This window comes from Pleuronectes platessa, chromosome 24, assembly GCF_947347685.1.
Source record: "Pleuronectes platessa chromosome 24, fPlePla1.1, whole genome shotgun sequence".
Classification (NCBI taxonomy): domain Eukaryota; kingdom Metazoa; phylum Chordata; class Actinopteri; order Pleuronectiformes; family Pleuronectidae; genus Pleuronectes; species Pleuronectes platessa.
The window spans coordinates 5,368,055-5,387,769 of NC_070649.1; the positions used below are offsets into that span (position 1 = coordinate 5,368,055).

Consider the following 19,715-nt stretch of genomic DNA (forward strand, 5'->3'; position numbering starts at 1 on the left):
TAAAGCATTCTGGGATTTCCGTCTAGCACTTTGTTTTTAGGGAGGGGGGGGGGGGGGGGGGGGGGGTCTTGAATACACTGCGGTTTAAGGGGTTAGACAGCCACGACCCCAATATCACACAGATAAATGGAACAACCCTTTACGACCACGAGAGAAAACGAAGGGTAAGGGCCAAGTGGTGAATTGGGACGGGCCCTAAAGCTTAATTGGATCACGGAATTGATAAAATTACATAACGATAATAAGGATGATGTGACAGTTTTTATGAGTCGACGCTGGAAAAAGGTTGAAATTGAAGAAAAGTGTGTGGGAATTTTCACATTTATAGAACACGATCAAATGAACAAAATGCCATGTTGAAAAACACATTTTTTTTTGCAGTGCATGTTCACAAAGAAACACACGAGCCTTAAAACATATGCATGAGGGCTGATTATAAAGAGACTAGATCCGCTGTCCAGACATTATTAAAGCGAATCTGATTCACATTGCTACCGGTGTGACTCTGGATTATAAAACGGATACGAAAGGAGCACAGGAGGAAACAATGGGAGTCAAAAGCTCCAGGTTTTCCACGACCCCTCTGTAAATGCTGCAGTGCACCGCCGCCATCTTACTGCTCCATTCTCTCCCGTTTGACTGAAATATGTGGGAGAGCGTCAGTAATAATCCTGGATTCGAGCGGACGTTTCGGGTTCTAGTCTCATTTTATAACGCTTGGATCAGAACATGGCGTCATCGCGAGAGAACAACGGACTTATTGTCGTTCCCCGAATAAAGAAAAACACGCCCACTCCCTCAAATCGAGCCCTCGGGATATGGAAAATAACACAATATTGTCCATTATTCAACATGATCACAACAACAACACCAACAACGACATCAGGGGTGGCGTTTAAGCAACATTTGCGCAGCGTGTTTCTCGCCATTTGTTGACGAACCGAACTTGTTTGTAACACCTTTCGAAAGAGAGAAAAGCGACGTTTGTTTGTAACGCAAAGACACAATGTTAGATTATAGCAACAGATTGAGAAAATGGAGTCAGACGTTGTTTCTATTGTTGCATAGTGTCGATAAATCAGCAGCTACAGGCTTTTAACCGGAGACAGGACGCGGACAGAGACACGAAACTGCGTATTTGGATTGAAATACGCGTTATTTATCCTTATCCCGGGATAAATTGCGTATAAAGCGACTCTATATAAACGAACCAAATACATTTGTCCCTCAATATCGGGCTAAAAAAGCGTTTATCCTCTGGTTAACAAATACCCGTGTTCACAATCAGTGCCAATCACTCACACTTCCGCTTGAAACCTTCACAGTAAAACTAGAAGCACACAAAAAGGCGTAGTTTCTATTCCAACACACTTAATATGATAACATGTGCGAAACAAAACCTGTTAGCATTATCAAAAATATCTAATTTAGCTATTACATGCGTCATTTTGATATAAATATCGTTATTTAACTGAATTTGCTGCATGGAAAATTCGCACAGAACCAGCCGATAAATACGTCAAACGCCATGCGTAATTTGTATCATTTGTTAAGTACGATTTTATGGTGATTCTATATGATATTGACAGCCCAGGTTTTTAATGATCTCACGCTAAAACATATTCCGTGCCTGTGTCCTGAAAGGGACAGGCGCTCCGCTTCCGGTGCAGCAGCAGCTAACAGTAGCTAGCTTCACCGGGCTGACAGCCACAATATGGTGGAGAACGCTGAAATCCTGCAACAAGCTCCCGGACGCGGTGTTTCCTTACCTCGGCAGCCGGGGCCGTGGCCACCACGGTCAGCAGCAGTAGAGCGACTCGGTCCCACATGTTGGTCCGCGGACACGGCGCTCCTGCGGGCAGTGTTTCGCCGAGCGGTGTGAGGTTAGCGTCGGGGCGGAGGAGCGGAGCGCGTGTGTGTGTGTGCGTTCGGCGCCGGAGACTCACGATGTCTGGTGATGGAGAGAGAGAGCGAGGCTACACAGCTGCTGGGAGCCGGGTCACCTGACTGCACTCACACAGGGAGAGAGAGGGAGGGAGGGGGAGAGACACACATACAGAGGAGACACACACAAATACACAAAGCAAGAGAGAGACACAGACACATAGAGATAAACACATATACACAGAGTGAGAGAGAGAGACAAATACACAAAGAGAGTGATACATATACACACAGGAGGGAGAGAGAGACACAGACACACAAATACACAAAGAAAGAGAGACAAACACACAGAGACACATATACACACAGAGGGAGAGAGTCACACACCAAACTAGCACACACACACTTACAATTTGTAAATGTAAGTAATCATATTTAATATCCATATATATAAATCTGTATTATTTGAAATAACACTATTTCTAAATTAAAATCAACAAGTTATATAAACACAAATAGCTTTAATTTGGAGAAAAAAAACGTAATTTCTATGTTTATTTTTTCAGTGTACACACACATAGTTGAATAAAGACTCACCATAATAATAAAAAAGGTCACTTTTTATTGACTTCTTTAATTTACAACACAGCTGTAACACTTGAAATCATTTCACCCGACACGTGATTCAAAGTCCATCATTCACAGTCCTCCACTTCTACACGACCTCTGGAGGAAGGCCAGAGAATCGGGAGAGGACTTTCTCCCGCCTGAGAGTCTGCAGAAAGTCCGGAGGCTCCCACTCGGACGTTCACACACACACAGCTTCAAGCAGCTTCTCTCCTACACAACATCACAACTAACCTACGACTGCATTTCAAATGAAGGCTTCACATTTATCTCAAGTCCTGCAAAAGCATAAAACGAAATGTATATATTGTTTCACATTCCATTTTTGGTTCAGACTGAGCACAATCTGACCCCAGTTCACCACTCACATTGTTTCAAGTAAGATAATAACCCATGTCTGTGCCGTTAAGGTCAGTGTTGCTGTGCATTATGTTCAAGTCCGGACCAGACTTGTTAAACACGGCTTTAATCACCAGCTTCCATCTCAGTCGCTGAGATTTGAAGAAAAGTTTATTTTAAACTGCATTGTCTCCTGAAGTGAACTCTGTACTCCAGTGATGTGCGCTTCCCCGTCCACGCCGACAAAAAGTGGTCTTCACCTTCATCAAAGCGCCACAGTGCCTTTGATGTGCACAGGCGGGGACGGATAAGGATATTGGTTATTAGCGGGGGGGGGGGGGGGGGGGGGGTACCGGCCGCCGGCTAGCAGGGCTGCTAACGGTTATCAGGACCTGCACATGGCTGCGCCTTCTTTGAGCATCCTGACCCACAGCTTTTGAAATTATTATTTACCCCCCCTCCCCCTTCCCAATCATTGGTCCAGACTCCTGCTAAACAAAACTTGCACTGGGCCTCTCTTTTATTTGTTTTAATTAGAAATGTCTTTAGAGGCCAGAGGTGCACGGACATCTTCCAGGCCACCGGAGTTTCTCTTCAGCCGCTCCCGTGGACAATCTGTGCAGCGGGGGATGGGGGGGGGTGGGGATTTACTTGCGAGTGCAGCCGGTGTATGGAGGAGGAGGGGAGCAATTGGACGGTCGAGGCTGAGTCGGGGTGTAAGGCGGTGGGTGCAGCGAGGGGGGGGTACATTTCGTAGTCGTAGGTATACGGAGGTGGAGGACCTGAGAGGACGAGAAATACAAAAATTAGGTCACAGGCATTTATTCTTTCCATAATCACAACGCTCACATGCTCTTCGGTGCGTTCAGAGAGGGACTGAGGCCCATCTGAGCTCAGGATACTTGCCCCAATTTCATTGAGGAGTACGAAAGTAAAGTTACACCCTCTTATGGCTGAACGGTGGAACTTCACTCTCCAGGGGCAGGGACTTGAAATAACTAACACTAAAAAGGGGGGGCAAAAAACACGGCACCAAGGAGAAAGTGAGTCGACCACAAAGCATCCGCGTCACCAGGACAACTGCATTATTCACCGAGACATCACGGGAGCAGAGATGAAGGCAATGAGGAGTGAAGTCACTTCAAACTGACGGTTCATCAGCGGAAACACACATTTATATCTACATTTATTATTAATTATAACTCCCAGACTATTTTAAAGGAGAAGCTTTGTTTTAACATTTTAAATGCAGATTTTAATATTTTATGAAGCTAAAATTAGATATTTCGCAAGAAAACGCAGCTTAATCTATATTTTCTCTTATTAAAGGCGCCGATATTTAAATAAAACAAATAAACAATGTACGCACTACGCCCAAAATCAACTAAAATCCTAAAGAAATACAGATTATACGTCTTGGCAGTGATGGAGCAGGGAAATAACTGCACACCAGCCCCTCACATCTGGTGTCAGGATGCAGAATAATTCATACCACTGTAGCTGCACACACACATTCAGCCACGCTGCGGCGCTTTGTATGTTCCAGCATGTTTATGCAACATGATCGGAGCTGCATGGCAGAGCGGAGAGCAGCGGTCCAGCGTGGCACGATACACCGAGGAGAATGAAACGTGATAAATAAATGATGAGGTCCCGAAAGAAAAAGGAAACTGAATTCCCCGGGCTGGAGAGAGTCACAGAGTACAAACTCTGATGTGCAGGCAAAGCACCTGAGAGGGAGATAGGGACACAGTGTTGTGGTTTGATTGAGAAAAGCAGAGGATGTGCTAAAGTGGGAGGTTGGTGGTTTCATGATCAGAGCTCACGTTACAGTGGCGAGGCCAAGGTGGACACCTTACACCTATTCTGTCTTTTTCTCTTCCTCCTTCTTTGTTTGGCAGATCAGCTCTTTTCTTTCCCTTTCTGGCAGCCTGAGGTTTGTGTAATGTGATATGAACGTCAGTCCTCATAAAGCCACTAATAAATACTTTTCTTACACTTCAAACTATATAAACTCTGATCTTGTAATATCACAAATTTATTCTTGTAATATCATGACTTTATTATCGAAATCTCCCTTTTTTTCTCTCTGGCCCTTCTCCAAAAAGTGCAAGTGTAAAACAAAAAGGTACCATAAAGTCGTACTATTCGAAGGTTGTGTGTCTGTGTCTGTGTGTGTGTGTGTGTGTGTGTGTGTGTGTGTGTGTGTGTGTGTGCATTGTGGACCCACCTGGATACCCCTGGGACACAGTGTTGATGAAGGAGGTTCGGAACACGCCGACCCGGGCGCCCCGCCCATTCTTCATGCACATACACACACACAGGAACAAGGCCGCCACCGCCCCCATCAAGAACACCACGCCGAAGACGATACCGGAGATGGCAGTGCCCCTGGAACACACACACACACACAGACACACAACCAGTGAGCCACCCAGTCGAGTGTGAGAGGCGGCAGCTGTCTCCATCAGAGATGCTGCCGATAATAAGTTGCTGCCATGGAGATGGACTGCATCATCTGATGCAACTCAGTGTGTGATGTGTGTGGCGTTGCTCTGCAGAAGAACATGCAGGATTAACAGATTGGCTGCATCTTGGTCGTAGGCATTAGTGAGATCCACCCGGCCCTTTCCAAAACCTTCTTTTTACAAGTGGTCCAAGAATTGTCAAGAAGAACATCAGTGTAGATGTTCTACTTGAACACAAAGATCATTATTACTGTGACCACTTTTCTCCTTAGGAAAAGGTGAAAGTGTGAGAGCAGCTGGGCCGAGTCCAGTCAGGAAGAGGTCAGAGGGTCAGATCTTCTGATGAGTCACAGAAAAAGACAGCTGGTGTGTGAGTTACAGACCGAAGCTATAGGTGAGTGCAGATCAATCAACTGAACGTGTCAGCATTTTGTCCAAAGACTAGCATCACCTAATTTTACTAAAAGATTAGAACCACACTCCCTCTGATTTATTTTTTTAGCAGTTTTAAACTCAAAGCTCATGTTGGACTTTTATTCCGACAGAGAATCACAAATCGTTTGACGTCAAAACACTTAAATGAGGTTCTTGTAGCCCGAGTCTATAACAGATCTCTGTAGTGAGCCTGGAATCTCAGCTGTTTGACCCTGTTGCACCCGGTCGCTGCTCGAGTCAGCAACTTCTGTTTGTCAGAGCTTATCTTACGTCAAGGCTTTTCAAAAACAGACCAAGACTGGTAAATACCCTAAAATCATCGGTCAGGTGTAATACATTGTTTAAAATGTCTCTAATAGCTGTGCGTGGACTTACGAGAGGACGTCCCCCACGTAGGCGTAGTAGGAGCAGCAGAAGGGCGGCGATCCATTGCAGCAGTACTCTATGCAGCCCTCACACTGGGCCTCGGTGCCACCTGCAACACACACATCCACACACACTCATGACAATCTGCTTATGCACAGAGGTTTTTAACTGTGGGACCAGAAATTCTCCCCGGGGTCTGGCAGATAGAATACAGACAGGAAGGTCATTTGAACAGATGAGGAAATAAAAAGATGTCTGGGATGATCTCATCTTTTATTACAAAAAAAGAATCAATATTACATAAACCAATAATACTAAATCAGTCAGATCCGGAAGTTTGGATAGGAACAGGAAAAAGGGAATGTGTTCCCTAAAAGACACAAAGGATATTCTCCCCTTCTCAAATTCACTTACTGTGTAATATATGATATAATGCTACTCAGCAGAAAGCAGCCGTTGCCACAGTGCACATGCATGATTTATTTTTCCCATGACTGAGGAGAGACGCGGCCCACATGGCGGAGCAGCTGAATCCAACACTGTGGCTCAGTCCGACCGGTTAATGATCTGTGACGCAGCCCGGAAACTTAGCACCTCTGCTGAGGACGATAATGAGTTTGGACCACGTTGCCAGAAGTGACTTGCTCTTTCAAGTCGGACGATATAATATGTTAAAAAAAATGTACGCTACTTCGGATATATTCTATCTCAGCATGGACCTGGTGTATTTAGAGAATAAATCAAGGATGAAAATCAGTAAAGACACAAAGTTGACTGCAGAGTTTACAAGGAAAGCATCTGTCTCAGATCTATAGAAGGTATATAAAGATGGATGACACGACTGCCGGCCCAAAAGTGAAGCCAAATCGTCTTAACCGCCACCTGGATGTTTTGCATGGGCAGATTTGCATTGTGGGTAGTGTAGGGTACAGTGTTTACTACAGATTCCAAGGACAAGGAGACATTGAGAGCTGATGCTTGAAAACCCCTCTGTGTTCCAGCGATTGAATGCTGACTCGTGTGAGGGGGAAGCCTTTGGAACGAGCCACAGTGCGACTGCCATGTTCTACACGTGGGGCCAAATTAAGATGATTTAAGATCTGACATTTACCACCGCAGCTCGGCAGCGACTCATGATCCAGCACGATCATTTTCCACCCGACCTGCTTATTCCTGCTATAGGAACAGACGTGGCATTTGCACGGTCTGTAACATGCTTGTGTTCAATGTGCCCCCCCCCCGCCCCCAGCCCTTCTACATTCAAAAGCATTGTACACACAGCTGTGCCTCTGCGTGTACTCGTCCCAACCTGCCGCCGTGCACGACACAAGGCCGTCTCCTCTGAAGTCTTCTCAACCCCCCCCCCTCCTCCTGCTTCCCTCTTGGGAGATTCTGTGTCTTTCACAATCCAGCACAGCTCAAATGAAGGAGGACGCTGCAATGAAAACAAGCTCTGTGCTTCAGCGTATATATGAGTGTGTGTCTGCTTTCTCTCAGCCATCGCTCACACAGCGCCCGGAGGCTTATGTGCACATTTCCAGGTAGGAAATAATGTTATACGAGGAAAACCTGCTGTTCTGTGGGCGAAACAAGTTCTGATGGATGTTTCCTCATTGACAGGAGGTCACAGTCCACCCACCTTCTTTTCTTTTTTCAAATTTTATCTAATTTAACACAACATCCCTGTTTAAAGAGCTGTGAGATTTCCATGTAAATGACTGTGGGGAGGTCCCATCAGCCGACTCGCTGGGTGGTCCTCAGAGGTCCTGGCTCCTGTCTCTCCACACGCTCGGAGACAATGGCATCATGTCCTTCACCCACCACACACACACACACACACACACACACACACACACACACACACACACACACACACACACACACACACACACTTTTACTTCTATCTGAGTGAGACACTTTGGTTTTAATCCCAACCCTAACCCTGCCAGTGCCTCTAGGAGTTCCTTCATTTTCCCTTCCCTGTATATTTATCTTTATATTTTAATATTCAATTTGTTAAATTTGTTGTATTCTCAGACTTTTTATCTTGCATGACGAACACTTGTAGTGATTTAACCCCAACCTTACCCTAATTGTAACCCTTTAAACCCTATGTAGCAGGTCTAAACCCTCACAACCCTCAGAAGCCAGGATCAGCCCAAAAAGGTCCAGGCTCAAAATGCATTGACTTCTATTTATTGTGGACCACCAAACCCCCCCCCCCCCCAATTCACATCTGACCTCTAACCTTAACCAGGACCTCAGAAATGAAAGTTCAGCCTCATTAGGACCAGGCTTTGGTTCAAAGGAGGTCTGAGGTCTTTTAAAAGTTTACAGGACTTTTGGCTGTGCATCATGTTTAAAATAGTTCCCAAAATCCTAACCCAATCAAAGACTTTGAATATGTTTCCCACGACACTTTCCTGGAGCTGGAGCAGCCCCATCATCAACTCAACCTGAAGAGGAACCATTTGAGCCTAAATCAAAACGCACATTGGTGACATGCTGGTGCGTAAAAGTGGGTTTTAGAAACTCACCGGTGAAAAAGCAAAGCAGCAGCGAGTTGCTCAGCCATCTCCATCTGCGCTCCTGCTGCTGCGTCCTCCTCCTCCTCCAGAGGTTCTCCATGAGCCTCCCTCTCTCCCCGTGCGCTCTCGCACTCCTGGATTTCTGTTAGGAGGAACCCCCTAAAAAAAGCGCGTCTCTCCCTGTGCGTCCTGCTCCGGCCGTCACCTGAGGGACTCTGCGAGCTGCATAGTGTCTCACCCCTGCTCACTCGAAAGAAATGCAGCCGAGGGGGAACTACTGCCGGAGACTTGTGGAGGATGTGTCGGTGTTTGTCGTCCCGGCAGCAAGGCTCCGTTTGTTCCTCCACGTGTGCGCTGTGCGTAATTCTGCTGCGTCTCCCCCCTCACCGCCCACTGACTGGCTGGTCTGAGCGCTGTCTCCTCTCCCCCTCCCCCCGCCGTCACCCATTTGCTCAAATTTCCCTGTTGAGCTGACACCCAGGGAGAGAGAGAGAGAGAGAGAAAGAGAGAGAGAGGGGGGAGGGCAAGAGAGGTATGAAGTCAGCCACAGTGGGAAACTTGGGTGTCTTTCAAAATAAGATTAAACTAAGGCCTATATATGCCAGACAAATTATCTTCTTACTCTCTTAAAAAAATAGATCAACACAAACTCTTCTCATCGCCTTTATTCATATCTTACCTAAAAATAATTGATGTGTTTATTTCAGTGTGACTATGATGTGTATTTTACATTCATAGTTATATGCTTTTATCTGGTAACCCTAGTTAAGTGTCTTTGACCATCATTAAAAGCCTATAGAATGTATAATAATGGATAGCATGAGAAACTAAGCACAGGAAGAAGATGGACAAATTATTGTGTGTGTGTGTGTGTGTGTCTGTGTGTGTGTGTCTGTGTCTATGCTGCTTTTAATACACATTTCAGAGAAAACCATTGTATTTTCTACTTTACTACATTTGACAGCCTTACTTAAAAGTTACTTTAATATTTTTGGATTTTAGATACTGGATGATTTAACATGCTTTAAAAACCTATTGTTAGAGAATAACCCAGTAGTTTCCAGCCTTGGCTTTGACGCCTTACAAGAATCACAGTGTTTAAATTACATTTAATTGAATATAATTCAGAAAATGAATTATGTAAAAAAATCATGTAAAACCTTCTAGTTTATATTCGGTGATCAAATAAATGACATATTGTTCCCATCAACTAGCACAAGGAGGGTCACGCATTACTCATTAGTCAAGTCAAACCTTTTACTTTGAAGGTTAGCTGTCTCTCTTTTCCCCTCTAGAAGTCCTCGTTCAAGTTTAGCTTCTCAGGTGGACTTCCACTTCATGCACAGAGAAGGTGAGGCCTCACTACTGCACGTATCTACAACAACAACAAATCCCTGGATCTTTGCTGCTTCTTGTTTCCATGTGATGTCCTGAGGCTGCCCCCTGCTGGCTGCTGGGTTCCTCTGCTGCTCTTGCTTGGTTTGTGCAGCTTGTGATTAACTAAAGTTGTCCATAGAAGAAAATCTTTATTATCCTTCAAGGGCAATTTGATGTACAACCAGCAATCAGTGCAGGACAAAAATAAACCAATATATACAATGTAAATAAAACATAATATAAAAACCCTATAGACTAAGTAGCAGGAGAAAATGAGCTTTAATTTAATTATTATATTACTATACTTTTTTCTGTCAAATGCAAACCTTGTTGCAACAGCTTCATCACACGCCAGGGAGAAGACTGACCAAAAATGGAAAGTCCTGATCTTGCAGAGAAGAACCTTGGATCTTGTCTATGCAGACGTATTGGTGGGTAAAAGTTTTGATTAAAACCTTTGTTTTAATATTCTTTCGCAAATCCAATCAAATTGCACCACAGTAAGTCTGGGGCCCAGATCTGAGTTGGGCCCTCTGGCTCCGGCCCAGGGGACGTCACCCTGCTGTACAGATGGAGCGGAAAGAGTCCGGACCAGGGGCCTTGATTACATCACAGTGAGGGGCACTAATGGGACCCTTCAGGGCACAGTGTCTTTGTCCGTAAACATGTGAGATAAAAAAAAAACTCAATTAACATTGGCTCCAGGACAGAAGGGGGCAGGGGCTGAGCAACCACAACCCCCCACACACACACCTCCCTCAGAGCTGGGAACACTTAAATCCAAAACGCCACTTGTGCGAACCCATAAATGTGATCGTTAAAGAAAGGAATCATACTTTAGAAACAGTCCCTGAATGGCTGTAAACATGAACTAAAGCTCACTGTAGCACAATAAGTGGAGACTGGAAGAAAAATATGGAAGATTAATGCAACTCAGGATGATATTTAGAGATATTTATGCTTTTTCTTTGAAACCACAGTCACTGTGTTTCTCTGCACGGATCCGACGAAACTTCAGAGACGTTTTCTTTTTGACAACTGGATCAAATTGAACATAATCTAAACAAACTCTTGTGGCCGAGCGAGGGTGGCAAAAGGATGCGGATAATTGAGCTCTCTGAAATGCCACCCACATGGAGCTGCAGTGATTCATGATGCCTTCCAGATGTTTCTTCTTATTTAAATGATGTGATTCTGAGACATGAACAAAAAAACAGGTAGAAAACATGTTTCATTACAAGTGGACACATTAATGCCACATATTCCTCCTCACTGATTTGGATTTTTCAAACAGAACATGAAGCATATACATCTTTACCGCCACCGGTTGTTTAGGCCTACAGTCCTGGTGGCACATTATGCTATTATACAGATTACGGAGATGGCCAATTTTCTTCTTAACCATCTATAATTACAGGATAATGATTTCCTTTGCTCTGCATGGGAGCCAGCAAGGCAGGGGACCATCTTCCTCGGAGCCCGACGGGAAGTGCCACCCGGGGCTGAGTTGTTTTAAACAGCAGTGCTGACGTACAGCAGTGTCTGGTCCCAGCTAGGGCACAGAAAGTCCCTGGATACAGAGAACTGTATAATTAAAACATGATAATAAGAAAGAGAAGAGGATGGAGGTTTAGTTCAAGGGATGTTTCTCAGGTTTATTTCCAAGGATTGTTTCTAATGGTAATTCTTTAGATTCATTTCTAAGGGTTATTCTCAGGTTTAATGTAAAGGGTATAACTAGTTTGGTTTAGAGGAAATTTGTTATATAAATAAGTGTATATATAAGTATGGCAGTTGTTTATTGGTATTGATGATTTGGTGAGACGCAAATTATTATTACAATCTCAGCCGTACTTCTTTTTCATCCAATCAAGAAAAATGTACAAAGACTTTATAAAAAAGGCCCAAATTATAAGATTAATGGCACACCCAACATACCTGCAATGTACTGTGGAATAATGTGTTGACAACAGTCTCATCTGGTGGACTAAACCTGAATTACAACAAATGTATTTCTAGTACATTAAGTAAATTTTATCTCCTGAATAATTCTTAAAGTATTGTCTAACAGCGCCCCCTGGGACAAGAGGCTTCACTATACATATGCATGGGCTGGTAATGCTACATGTGTGAGGATCGGCTTCACCTGAAGAGGACCGGGGGGGGGCAGTATCGGGAAAGTGTGGGGGGTAAAGTTCCATCCATCATTAAAAAACACTCTGGAGACATGAGCTGCACAAGTCAATGTGATACTTTATTCATGAACCTAGGACCATATATATATATAACACTGTATAAATACTCTATATATTCTACTTCCTTCTGTGATCTCAATAACAAATAAAAAATAATATTAAAAAAGCCACATGATTATATTTAACAGGCTGTACAAAAATAAATAATGTTTGGATATTCTGTACAAAAAGAGAAAACTTGATAGAAAAAAAACAAAGGGCCTTCGCAGAAGGCAGGAGAGACTTCCTTATGAAGTAGTAGCAGGAGACAAGTCCCTCTTTAGGTCTCCACACACACTGTTCTCATGCTCTCTCTCTCTGTCTCTCTCACACACACACACTCACACACACACACACTCTTCTTTGGTCTTTTAAGAGTTCCCTCATTGAAGGTTGCGAGGGAGAGATATGGCTGAAGGACGGTGCACTGAGGCATTTAAAGGCAACCAGGTGTTCAAAGGAAATGTGCCACTGGCAACAAGAAAGCTGAAGTGCTACAGGTTTGTGATAAATAAAAGTGTTTGAACATAAACACTACGACTACGAAGCTGATCTCAGTTTCCATACCTGATGGGGTGAGCAAGTAGAATAGGATCTACTCTCTTTCATAAGATTCTTTATATACTCTGCTAGAACCTCCCACAGCCTCGTGTGTCTGTCCAGCCCAGCTTGGACAAACACTATTTACATGCATAAAAAAATTGAGACACACACACTCTCACAAACATTCGGTTGCAGACACACACTCACACACAAGCATGACATTGGCACGGTAAGCAGCATGCTCTTCTTCTTTAGGAAATCAGGAATGTGCTGAGGGGCCGACACGCAGCCAAGCTGTCGTCAGCCTTTGCCCCCGTGGTTCAACGTCTGGCCCCAGATTGGAGTGGGGGGGGGGGGAATTGGGTATAAACTGTCAGTTACAGTCGTTGACGCGTGGGACTGGTGGACGTCCTGAACCCATGAAAACCCGCAGCACTCTGGATGTAAACATTCATTGGCCTCTTTAGATCTTTAGGGGGAGAGGAGGCGGTGAAGATCTGATTGTTCTCTCGAGGCTGGGTGGACGACGGGAGGTCAGATTTATGAAGCAGTCCTTAACAGGCTCCCTGATTGCACAGCTCCAGCAGGGGTCGCGGCCGGCTCTTGGGGTCACAGCTGTCGTGGGTGAGCGTGCGCCCGTCGTGGCCGATGCAGCGCAGCTGGCGTTTGCGGAAGCCTCGGCCACAGGCCTTGGAGCACAGGGACCACTCTCCGAGGAGCCAGGAGGGGCAGAGCTGGGAGGCGCAGGACCGCGAGGCTAAGGGGCGCAGCTCCTCCGGGCAGTCTCTGGAGGTACGACCCTGAGAGTCCAGACACACCACCTCCCTCTGCTGCGTTCCTCCTCCACAGGTCTGGGAGCATGCACCCCACTCCCTCAGGCTCCACTCGGCTCCTCCCACCTCTCGGATGGCGTTGATGGAATGGCGGCGGCCTGCGTTGTTGTTCGAGCCTGAAGCTGCATTGTTGGGTCTTGGGGCGAAGTAGCTGTACTTCACCCGGGGCCTCGGGGCCTCTCCAACCGACAGCACCTGAATGACGAGGGGCTCGGGGAGCGGGGCGAAGCTGCGGAGGCGCTCCAGGGTGGTGGAGGAGCCACTGTAGTGCAGCAGGGACCCCCGCAGTGCGATGTCTGTCTCCATGGTCATCAGTTTGTAATCGCCATTGAGCAGATAGGTTCCATCCAAGCGACGCACTGCCAGGTAGCTGTTATCGTGACGACCATTGCCTGGGGCGCGTTGCTTCACGTCCAGGTGGGTGGCGCCAGCGGGGATGGTGACAACATCCTGGTAACCGGGCCTGCAACAAGGACACGAGGTCGTCAAACAAGGTCACGTGACATGTGTGTTATGAAGCTTCACTGTTTGAGGTGGTCAGATGTTTACCTGGCACGGTCCAGAGAGCCGGACTCCTTCTTGCAGGTGGAGCCGTCTCCGCCGCACACGCCGCACTTGTCGAAGCGCCGGCTGGAGCCGATGACGCGATCACATCCGGCCTTCACACACTGACCCTGGACACAGACTGAGGTGGAGTCTGGGCTGCATGGTGTGCCGTCGGCCACCTGGGAGCAGCAGAGAGACACAGAAGGAAACAGAGTTATGTCTAGTGCTGGTGTTACATAAGAGTCTGAGTCAGAAGGTGAAGCACGGCTGCAGCTTCAAGGCTGAAACAAATTACAAAGCTGATCCTGTATTTTGCAGCTCGACACGTAAATAGACTTTCATGAGATTTTCAGACACAATTCTAAAAGAGAAGAATCAAAATAAAACAACCCTCACCTTGGATTTGAGGACAAGGAAGTATCCGGTCCCCTTGGCGCGGCACATCAGCTTGCACCGGTCTTTGGGGGAGACGCCAGCGTACTTAGGCACCCACTCAACCCCCTCCCCCGACCCCAGAGACACTTGGGCCGACATGTCGTTGTGGGCCAGACACTGCTCCTCGCGGAAAGACAGACCTGAGGGAGGAAAGGAAATCAGATTTAGATTTAGATTATATTTGATGTTATTATTTCCTGCCCTTTTTAGGACACAAACTTATCCATGTTTTTCTTTGTGATAACTAGAGTTTCTCACCGTTGTTCTCGGGGCAGGTCTCCGTGCTACAGGAGCGGTACTGGATCCTCTTGCCCTCACAGTATTTTCCCCCGTTCTTGGGCAGAGGGTTGTCACAGGAGCGGAATGAATACTGCACTCCTCCACCGCAGGTCCGAGAGCAGTCGCCCCAGGGGCCCCACAAACCCCAGCCGCCGTTGACAGGAGTCTGAAACCACCAAGGACGTAATGATTAGACCCAAACATTGATTTTTCTAACAGCAAGTAAAGCAGACTGATTGTGATCGGCTCCCTACCTGGTGTTTAGCGGCTTGGCTCTTGGTGAGACACTGTCCGGCCAGGCAGTAGCTGTCGTACCCACATGACGTTCCATCAGCCCAGGGGAAGTTCTTGGTCTGACACACCAGCAAACCGTTGGATGTGGTCACCGTGCACCAGAGAGCCGCGCACGTGGTGCTCAGGTCCGGGCAGTGCTGGGAGTCGTCGCCGAAGGTGAGCCGGCACTGGTGGTCGGCGTCGTACACCGTCCCGGGGAGGGGCAGGGGGAGCGGCTGGGGCTTGACCGGCTTGTCCAGCAGGCACTGGCCATGGCCGTTGTCCAGGAAGGTGGTGACCATGAGGGCGGAGCAGGGGGACCACGGCTGCTGCTGGTCCAGGTTGGACAGCGTGGAGGCCATCATGTGGGAGCCCCAGTGGGCGCCGTTGACCCCGGAGCAGAGCTGGGCATCGTCGTGAGGCATGTTGAAGACGTGGCCTGGAGGACAGAGATGAAACAACAACAACTTAAGTACCCCTGCCCTGTAATTTCAGAAAAACTAGAACACGTACATGTAATTTGACTCTTTTGTTCTTACCCAGCTCGTGTGCCACGGTAAATGCTGCCTGAAGACCGTCGTCCTCGATAATGGAGCAGCTTCGGTCAGGGTCACACACGGTGCCAACGTCCGCCATGCCCAGGGTGTCACAGGAGTGGGCACCACACAGATCCTGAGGAGACAGGGAGGGTTAAAGTCTTGAATTCTGTTTTTCTTACTCTTCTCTCCTCATGTACTTTATACGAAGCCAACTTACTGTTCTAGTGAAGAGCACAGCGGTGTCGTAGTGCTCTGGGTGGCGGTCGCTCGGCGGGTTGTGCTGCCGTTGCCACTGGCAGAAGTTGCGGAGGGTCATGGCAGCGTTGGAAGACACCTGAGGCCCCCGCTCCTCCTCGTACACCACCAGCAGCTTCACCACCGCCAGGCTGATGGAGTTGTGGATGCTCGGGTGGCGGTAGAGCCGGGAGGCCACTGCCATGATTGTCAGCAGGTAGGGTTTGAGGCCGGCGCCGTGGAACTCGGCCATGGACTGGTCGGCCACCAGCATGATCTCCAGGTAGCGAGGGGTGGAGACGAAGCGCCGGGTCCTGTGGTTTGCTGAGGGGAGAGATTTACAAGAGGTCAAACCAAAGGTGGGTTCAAAGGTCACGCGGGTAAACAGTGTGTGTGGATCCAAACTTTACTGCACTTGTTATTTTTGACAGTGATGTTTATCTGGAGCAGTCTGAGCTCAGCTAAACTCTGCCTGTGTTCTAAATAGCAGCTAATCATTAGTACTCGTCCAGGCTCCAGTGAGCTGCGGATGTGCCTGCGGGAGCCTGGCGGCCTTGACTCAGCTTCACACCACCGGCGGCTCCTCCTCCTCGGGGTCCACATTCCTAATTTGACCTTATGTGGTGGAAAGTTTTTTGCGGGTGGGAAGAAAAAGGACGAAGGGAGAAAATCCTTTCTGGAGAAGGGAAAAAAAAGCTCCTGCCGGTGCGCGTAGTACCAGGAGGCGCGTTCACACGTCTCAGCACCGCCGGGCTCTGGCTGGCTCCAACCCCGCCGCTCCCCCTCCCCTTCCTCCGTCACTCCTCCCTCTCTTTCCCCCAGTAGAAGCACTCCCCTCCCTCCCTTTCTCCTTCTCTCCCCCTTCCTCTCCTCCCCTCCCCTTCTCATCGCCAGCGCGCTGTCAAAAAAAGGTAGCTGAGTCCATTACGCACGCTGCGCACTCTGGCACACGAACGTCTCCAGATGACAGCAGCAAAACTGATGAACTACTTTCTCCAAATGTTTGCGTACAAGTCGATAAAAAGATTAACGACATTATAAATAGATATTATATCACTTTCCTCGTTGCTCCCTTGGTTACTTTTAAGTTTGCAGGTCTGAGAATTTCTGCTGTGTGCGATAACAGTGCGTAAAATGCGCATAGTGTTTCTGCAGCCTCACCTGTCTGCTCTGCGTTAGCGGCTCCTTTCTTCGCCTCTTTCTCAAGATTCTTTGGCACCCGCGCCTCGTCCTCGTTCACCCCGCACTTGGAGCTCCCCTCCTCCGCCAAAGCTGCCCGACCTCTCCGGCGGATCGTGTGGACATCCTCCTCGGTGCCCAGGAAGCCGCTGGAGTTGAGGGGCTGGATGAAGTACTCTTCGCCCTGGAAGTAGAATCCGCCCCTGAGCCCCTGGCACAGGTTGAGGGCAGCGGCGGACATCTCCTCTCCGTTCACCGTCCCCGAGAAGAAGCAGCCCGGCTCGGCTCCGCTCTTGGGCTCCTGGGTCGGTTCGGACTCGGGACTGCCCACAATGTGGAAGACAAAACCCGGTGCCAAGAAGGTCTGGTCGGGTTCTAGCTGCAAGATCAGCTCAATGCCAAATACGTCCAACCGGTACACCCTCGTCTCCGCCTCCTTCTCCTTCTCCTCCGCGGATAGAGTCCGCCACGGTTCGGATTCGCTCTCCGACCGGGCCGCGGGGTCTAGTCTGACCGGCACCACGGTACTCTCCTCCCAGGCGCTGTGCGCCGCGCCGACGCACAAAATTAAACCAATGGAAACGCGTAAAAACCACATAATTAAACTGTGAAATCCGACAAGTGGTAAGAGAAACTGATAAAGAAGTAAATCCTTTAAAAAGCTTTTTCCACTATAAGCTACAAAACCCAAAGTCTTGGAACTTCCACAAAATTGTCCCCACGCGTACAAAAATCTACAGAAGGATCAAAATCCAGTGCAAAACTCATTTAAAGTTACGTGCAGCTCTGACTTGTTGCAAAAAGCCCGTTGATTAGAAAGCAGAAGCTGCGTCTCAGCAGTAAATTCCAACAGAGTCTCTCTCCCTCTTCAGCAGATGTCTCCGTTTCAGCTCTGCTCTTCTCTGAGTTCGGGGCAGGCTCTTGCTCTGTGGCCCGTGTAGTCTGTTCACTGCTCTCCAACAGAGCCGGTCCCTCCTATATATCCCCCTGCCCTGGGACCACCCCTTTCCTGAGGGCCCTTTGATGTGAGAGGGGCCAAATCCCGTGCGCAATGAAAACGCACCAGCGTTGCCATAATAATCAATCATGGTGAGTATACAGAGGTTTTGGCAGAGGGACTCCTTCTTTTTTTCAAATTCTGTGCTTGTCTGTTACAGGATGTTCACAAACACACACACATACACACACACACACACACACACACACACACACACACACACACACACACACACACATACACATACACACACACACACACACACACACACACACACACACACACGAGGATTATTACTGAACTTATATTACTCTATTAATTTATGTAAGTGGCCCAAATAAAAACTGAACCTCCAGCTCTGGCGCTGGGGCCGAGCTCTGATTTCTAAGTCACTGAGCTTCGTGCGTTTATTAAACTTCAGCCTGTTCCAACACAAATGAAGGGGACGGGCAGTCGGGGCTGATGTGGTGCAGTGTTCGTTGTGTCTCTGCAACAGGAGAAGCGCTATGGCACCAGGTTGGGGACGGTAACCGTATCGTTCTGGCCGTAGCCGCGCGCAGCTCCTCCGTGCCAAGGCGGCTGTGGCGCGCCGTGCGTGGCCGGGATCCGCAGCTCTGCTCCCCGGGGAGAGGGAGCAGAGAGGGGCCGCCGAGGTCTTAAGGTGGAGCTGCTCCTCCAGCGCGCCGCCTCCTCGCTCAAACCAAGGCAGGAGGAGCCCCTGTCCTCCCGCTGCTGCTCCCGCCCGCCCGGGCCCTTCCTCCTCTCCAACAGGCAGGAAGAGCCACTGGCAATTCAGAGATTATATCATCCACAGTGGATGCAGCACAAATAAGAGAACGTCCACTCACAGCCACAAATAAACTGCTTTTACGCACGGATCGTTTGGACGTTTTTAGGCACAGCAAAGCTCCAAATCGATATAAATATAATCAAACTATGTAGAATATAATGTATTTAGATACCATCAATTAAGAAAATCAAGATAAGTGTGTTATTGGTTTAATAGGTGCATAAATATTGTCTGGATCCTGCTGTGCGTACTTTCGCCTCACTGACAAACATCACTCTCTGAGGGTAAGAGCTTTGAAGTCCACCTTAAGAGCAACAGGTCACTAAAGTGTACAGTTGTAATTCCATCATACTCCAACAGATGGCAGACGTGCAACGCAGACAAATATCCATGACATAAGTGGAACATTACACTCTTCGCACCGGCAGGGGGCGCCTTAGCGTCACATTTAGACGGATATCGATTTGCAGAGCTGTAAAACAGAGGCCACTCGCCGCCAGGGGGCAGTCTTGGTGCAGAAATGTGCAGTGTGGGGTCATTGGGTCAAGTTCAGCAGGCAACTAGCAGGTGATGCTCTGTGGTTGGAAATCAGTGCTTTTATCTGACAACTGCTAATATTTCACACAACAAATGATCAGATGATAAATTATGTGACATTTAACCTACATACAATATATGAAGTAGTTACTGTGATATGAGAAAGAATATTTATAGATTTTTTAAAATGTTTTATCTCCTGTAATTCTGAATTTATCTTGTGTTCCTTGAGCCTGATGAAGGCAAACACACTGTTCCCTGTGATTTTCAAC

At 47.6% G+C, this 19,715-nt stretch overlaps 3 protein-coding genes across 4 annotated transcripts in view; all 3 read right to left on the reverse strand.

Moving 5' to 3' along the window:
• Positions 1 to 1,934, reverse strand: part of appa (amyloid beta (A4) precursor protein a) — a 31,304-nt gene extending 29,370 nt beyond the window's left edge. For both annotated transcript variants that reach the window (XM_053416917.1, XM_053416916.1), the window contains exon 1: positions 1,770 to 1,934. In XM_053416917.1, coding sequence (XP_053272892.1) covers positions 1,770 to 1,829 — 60 coding nt within the window. In that variant the 5' untranslated portion in view covers positions 1,830 to 1,934. The remainder of the gene's footprint in view (positions 1 to 1,769) is intronic.
• Positions 1,935 to 3,437: 1,503 nt separating this feature from the next.
• Positions 3,438 to 9,037, reverse strand: cyyr1 (cysteine/tyrosine-rich 1). The gene is given in 5 exon segments (XM_053417387.1): positions 3,438 to 3,593; positions 3,595 to 3,632; positions 5,081 to 5,241; positions 6,129 to 6,228; positions 8,657 to 9,037. Coding segments are annotated over 5 exon segments (486 nt in total). The 5' UTR covers positions 8,748 to 9,037; the 3' UTR covers positions 3,438 to 3,497.
• Positions 9,038 to 12,257: 3,220 nt separating this feature from the next.
• adamts1 (ADAM metallopeptidase with thrombospondin type 1 motif, 1) lies at positions 12,258 to 18,096 on the reverse strand. The gene is made up of 8 exons (XM_053417461.1): positions 17,102 to 18,096; positions 15,924 to 16,264; positions 15,707 to 15,839; positions 15,149 to 15,606; positions 14,874 to 15,060; positions 14,577 to 14,755; positions 14,184 to 14,359; positions 12,258 to 14,097 (listed from the first exon to the last, which is right to left on the reverse strand). Exons 1-8 carry the CDS (start codon positions 17,715 to 17,717, stop codon positions 13,356 to 13,358), a joined length of 2,832 nt encoding a protein of 943 aa, XP_053273436.1. The 5' UTR covers positions 17,718 to 18,096; the 3' UTR covers positions 12,258 to 13,355.
• Between the last annotated feature and the right edge of the window lie 1,619 nt (positions 18,097 to 19,715).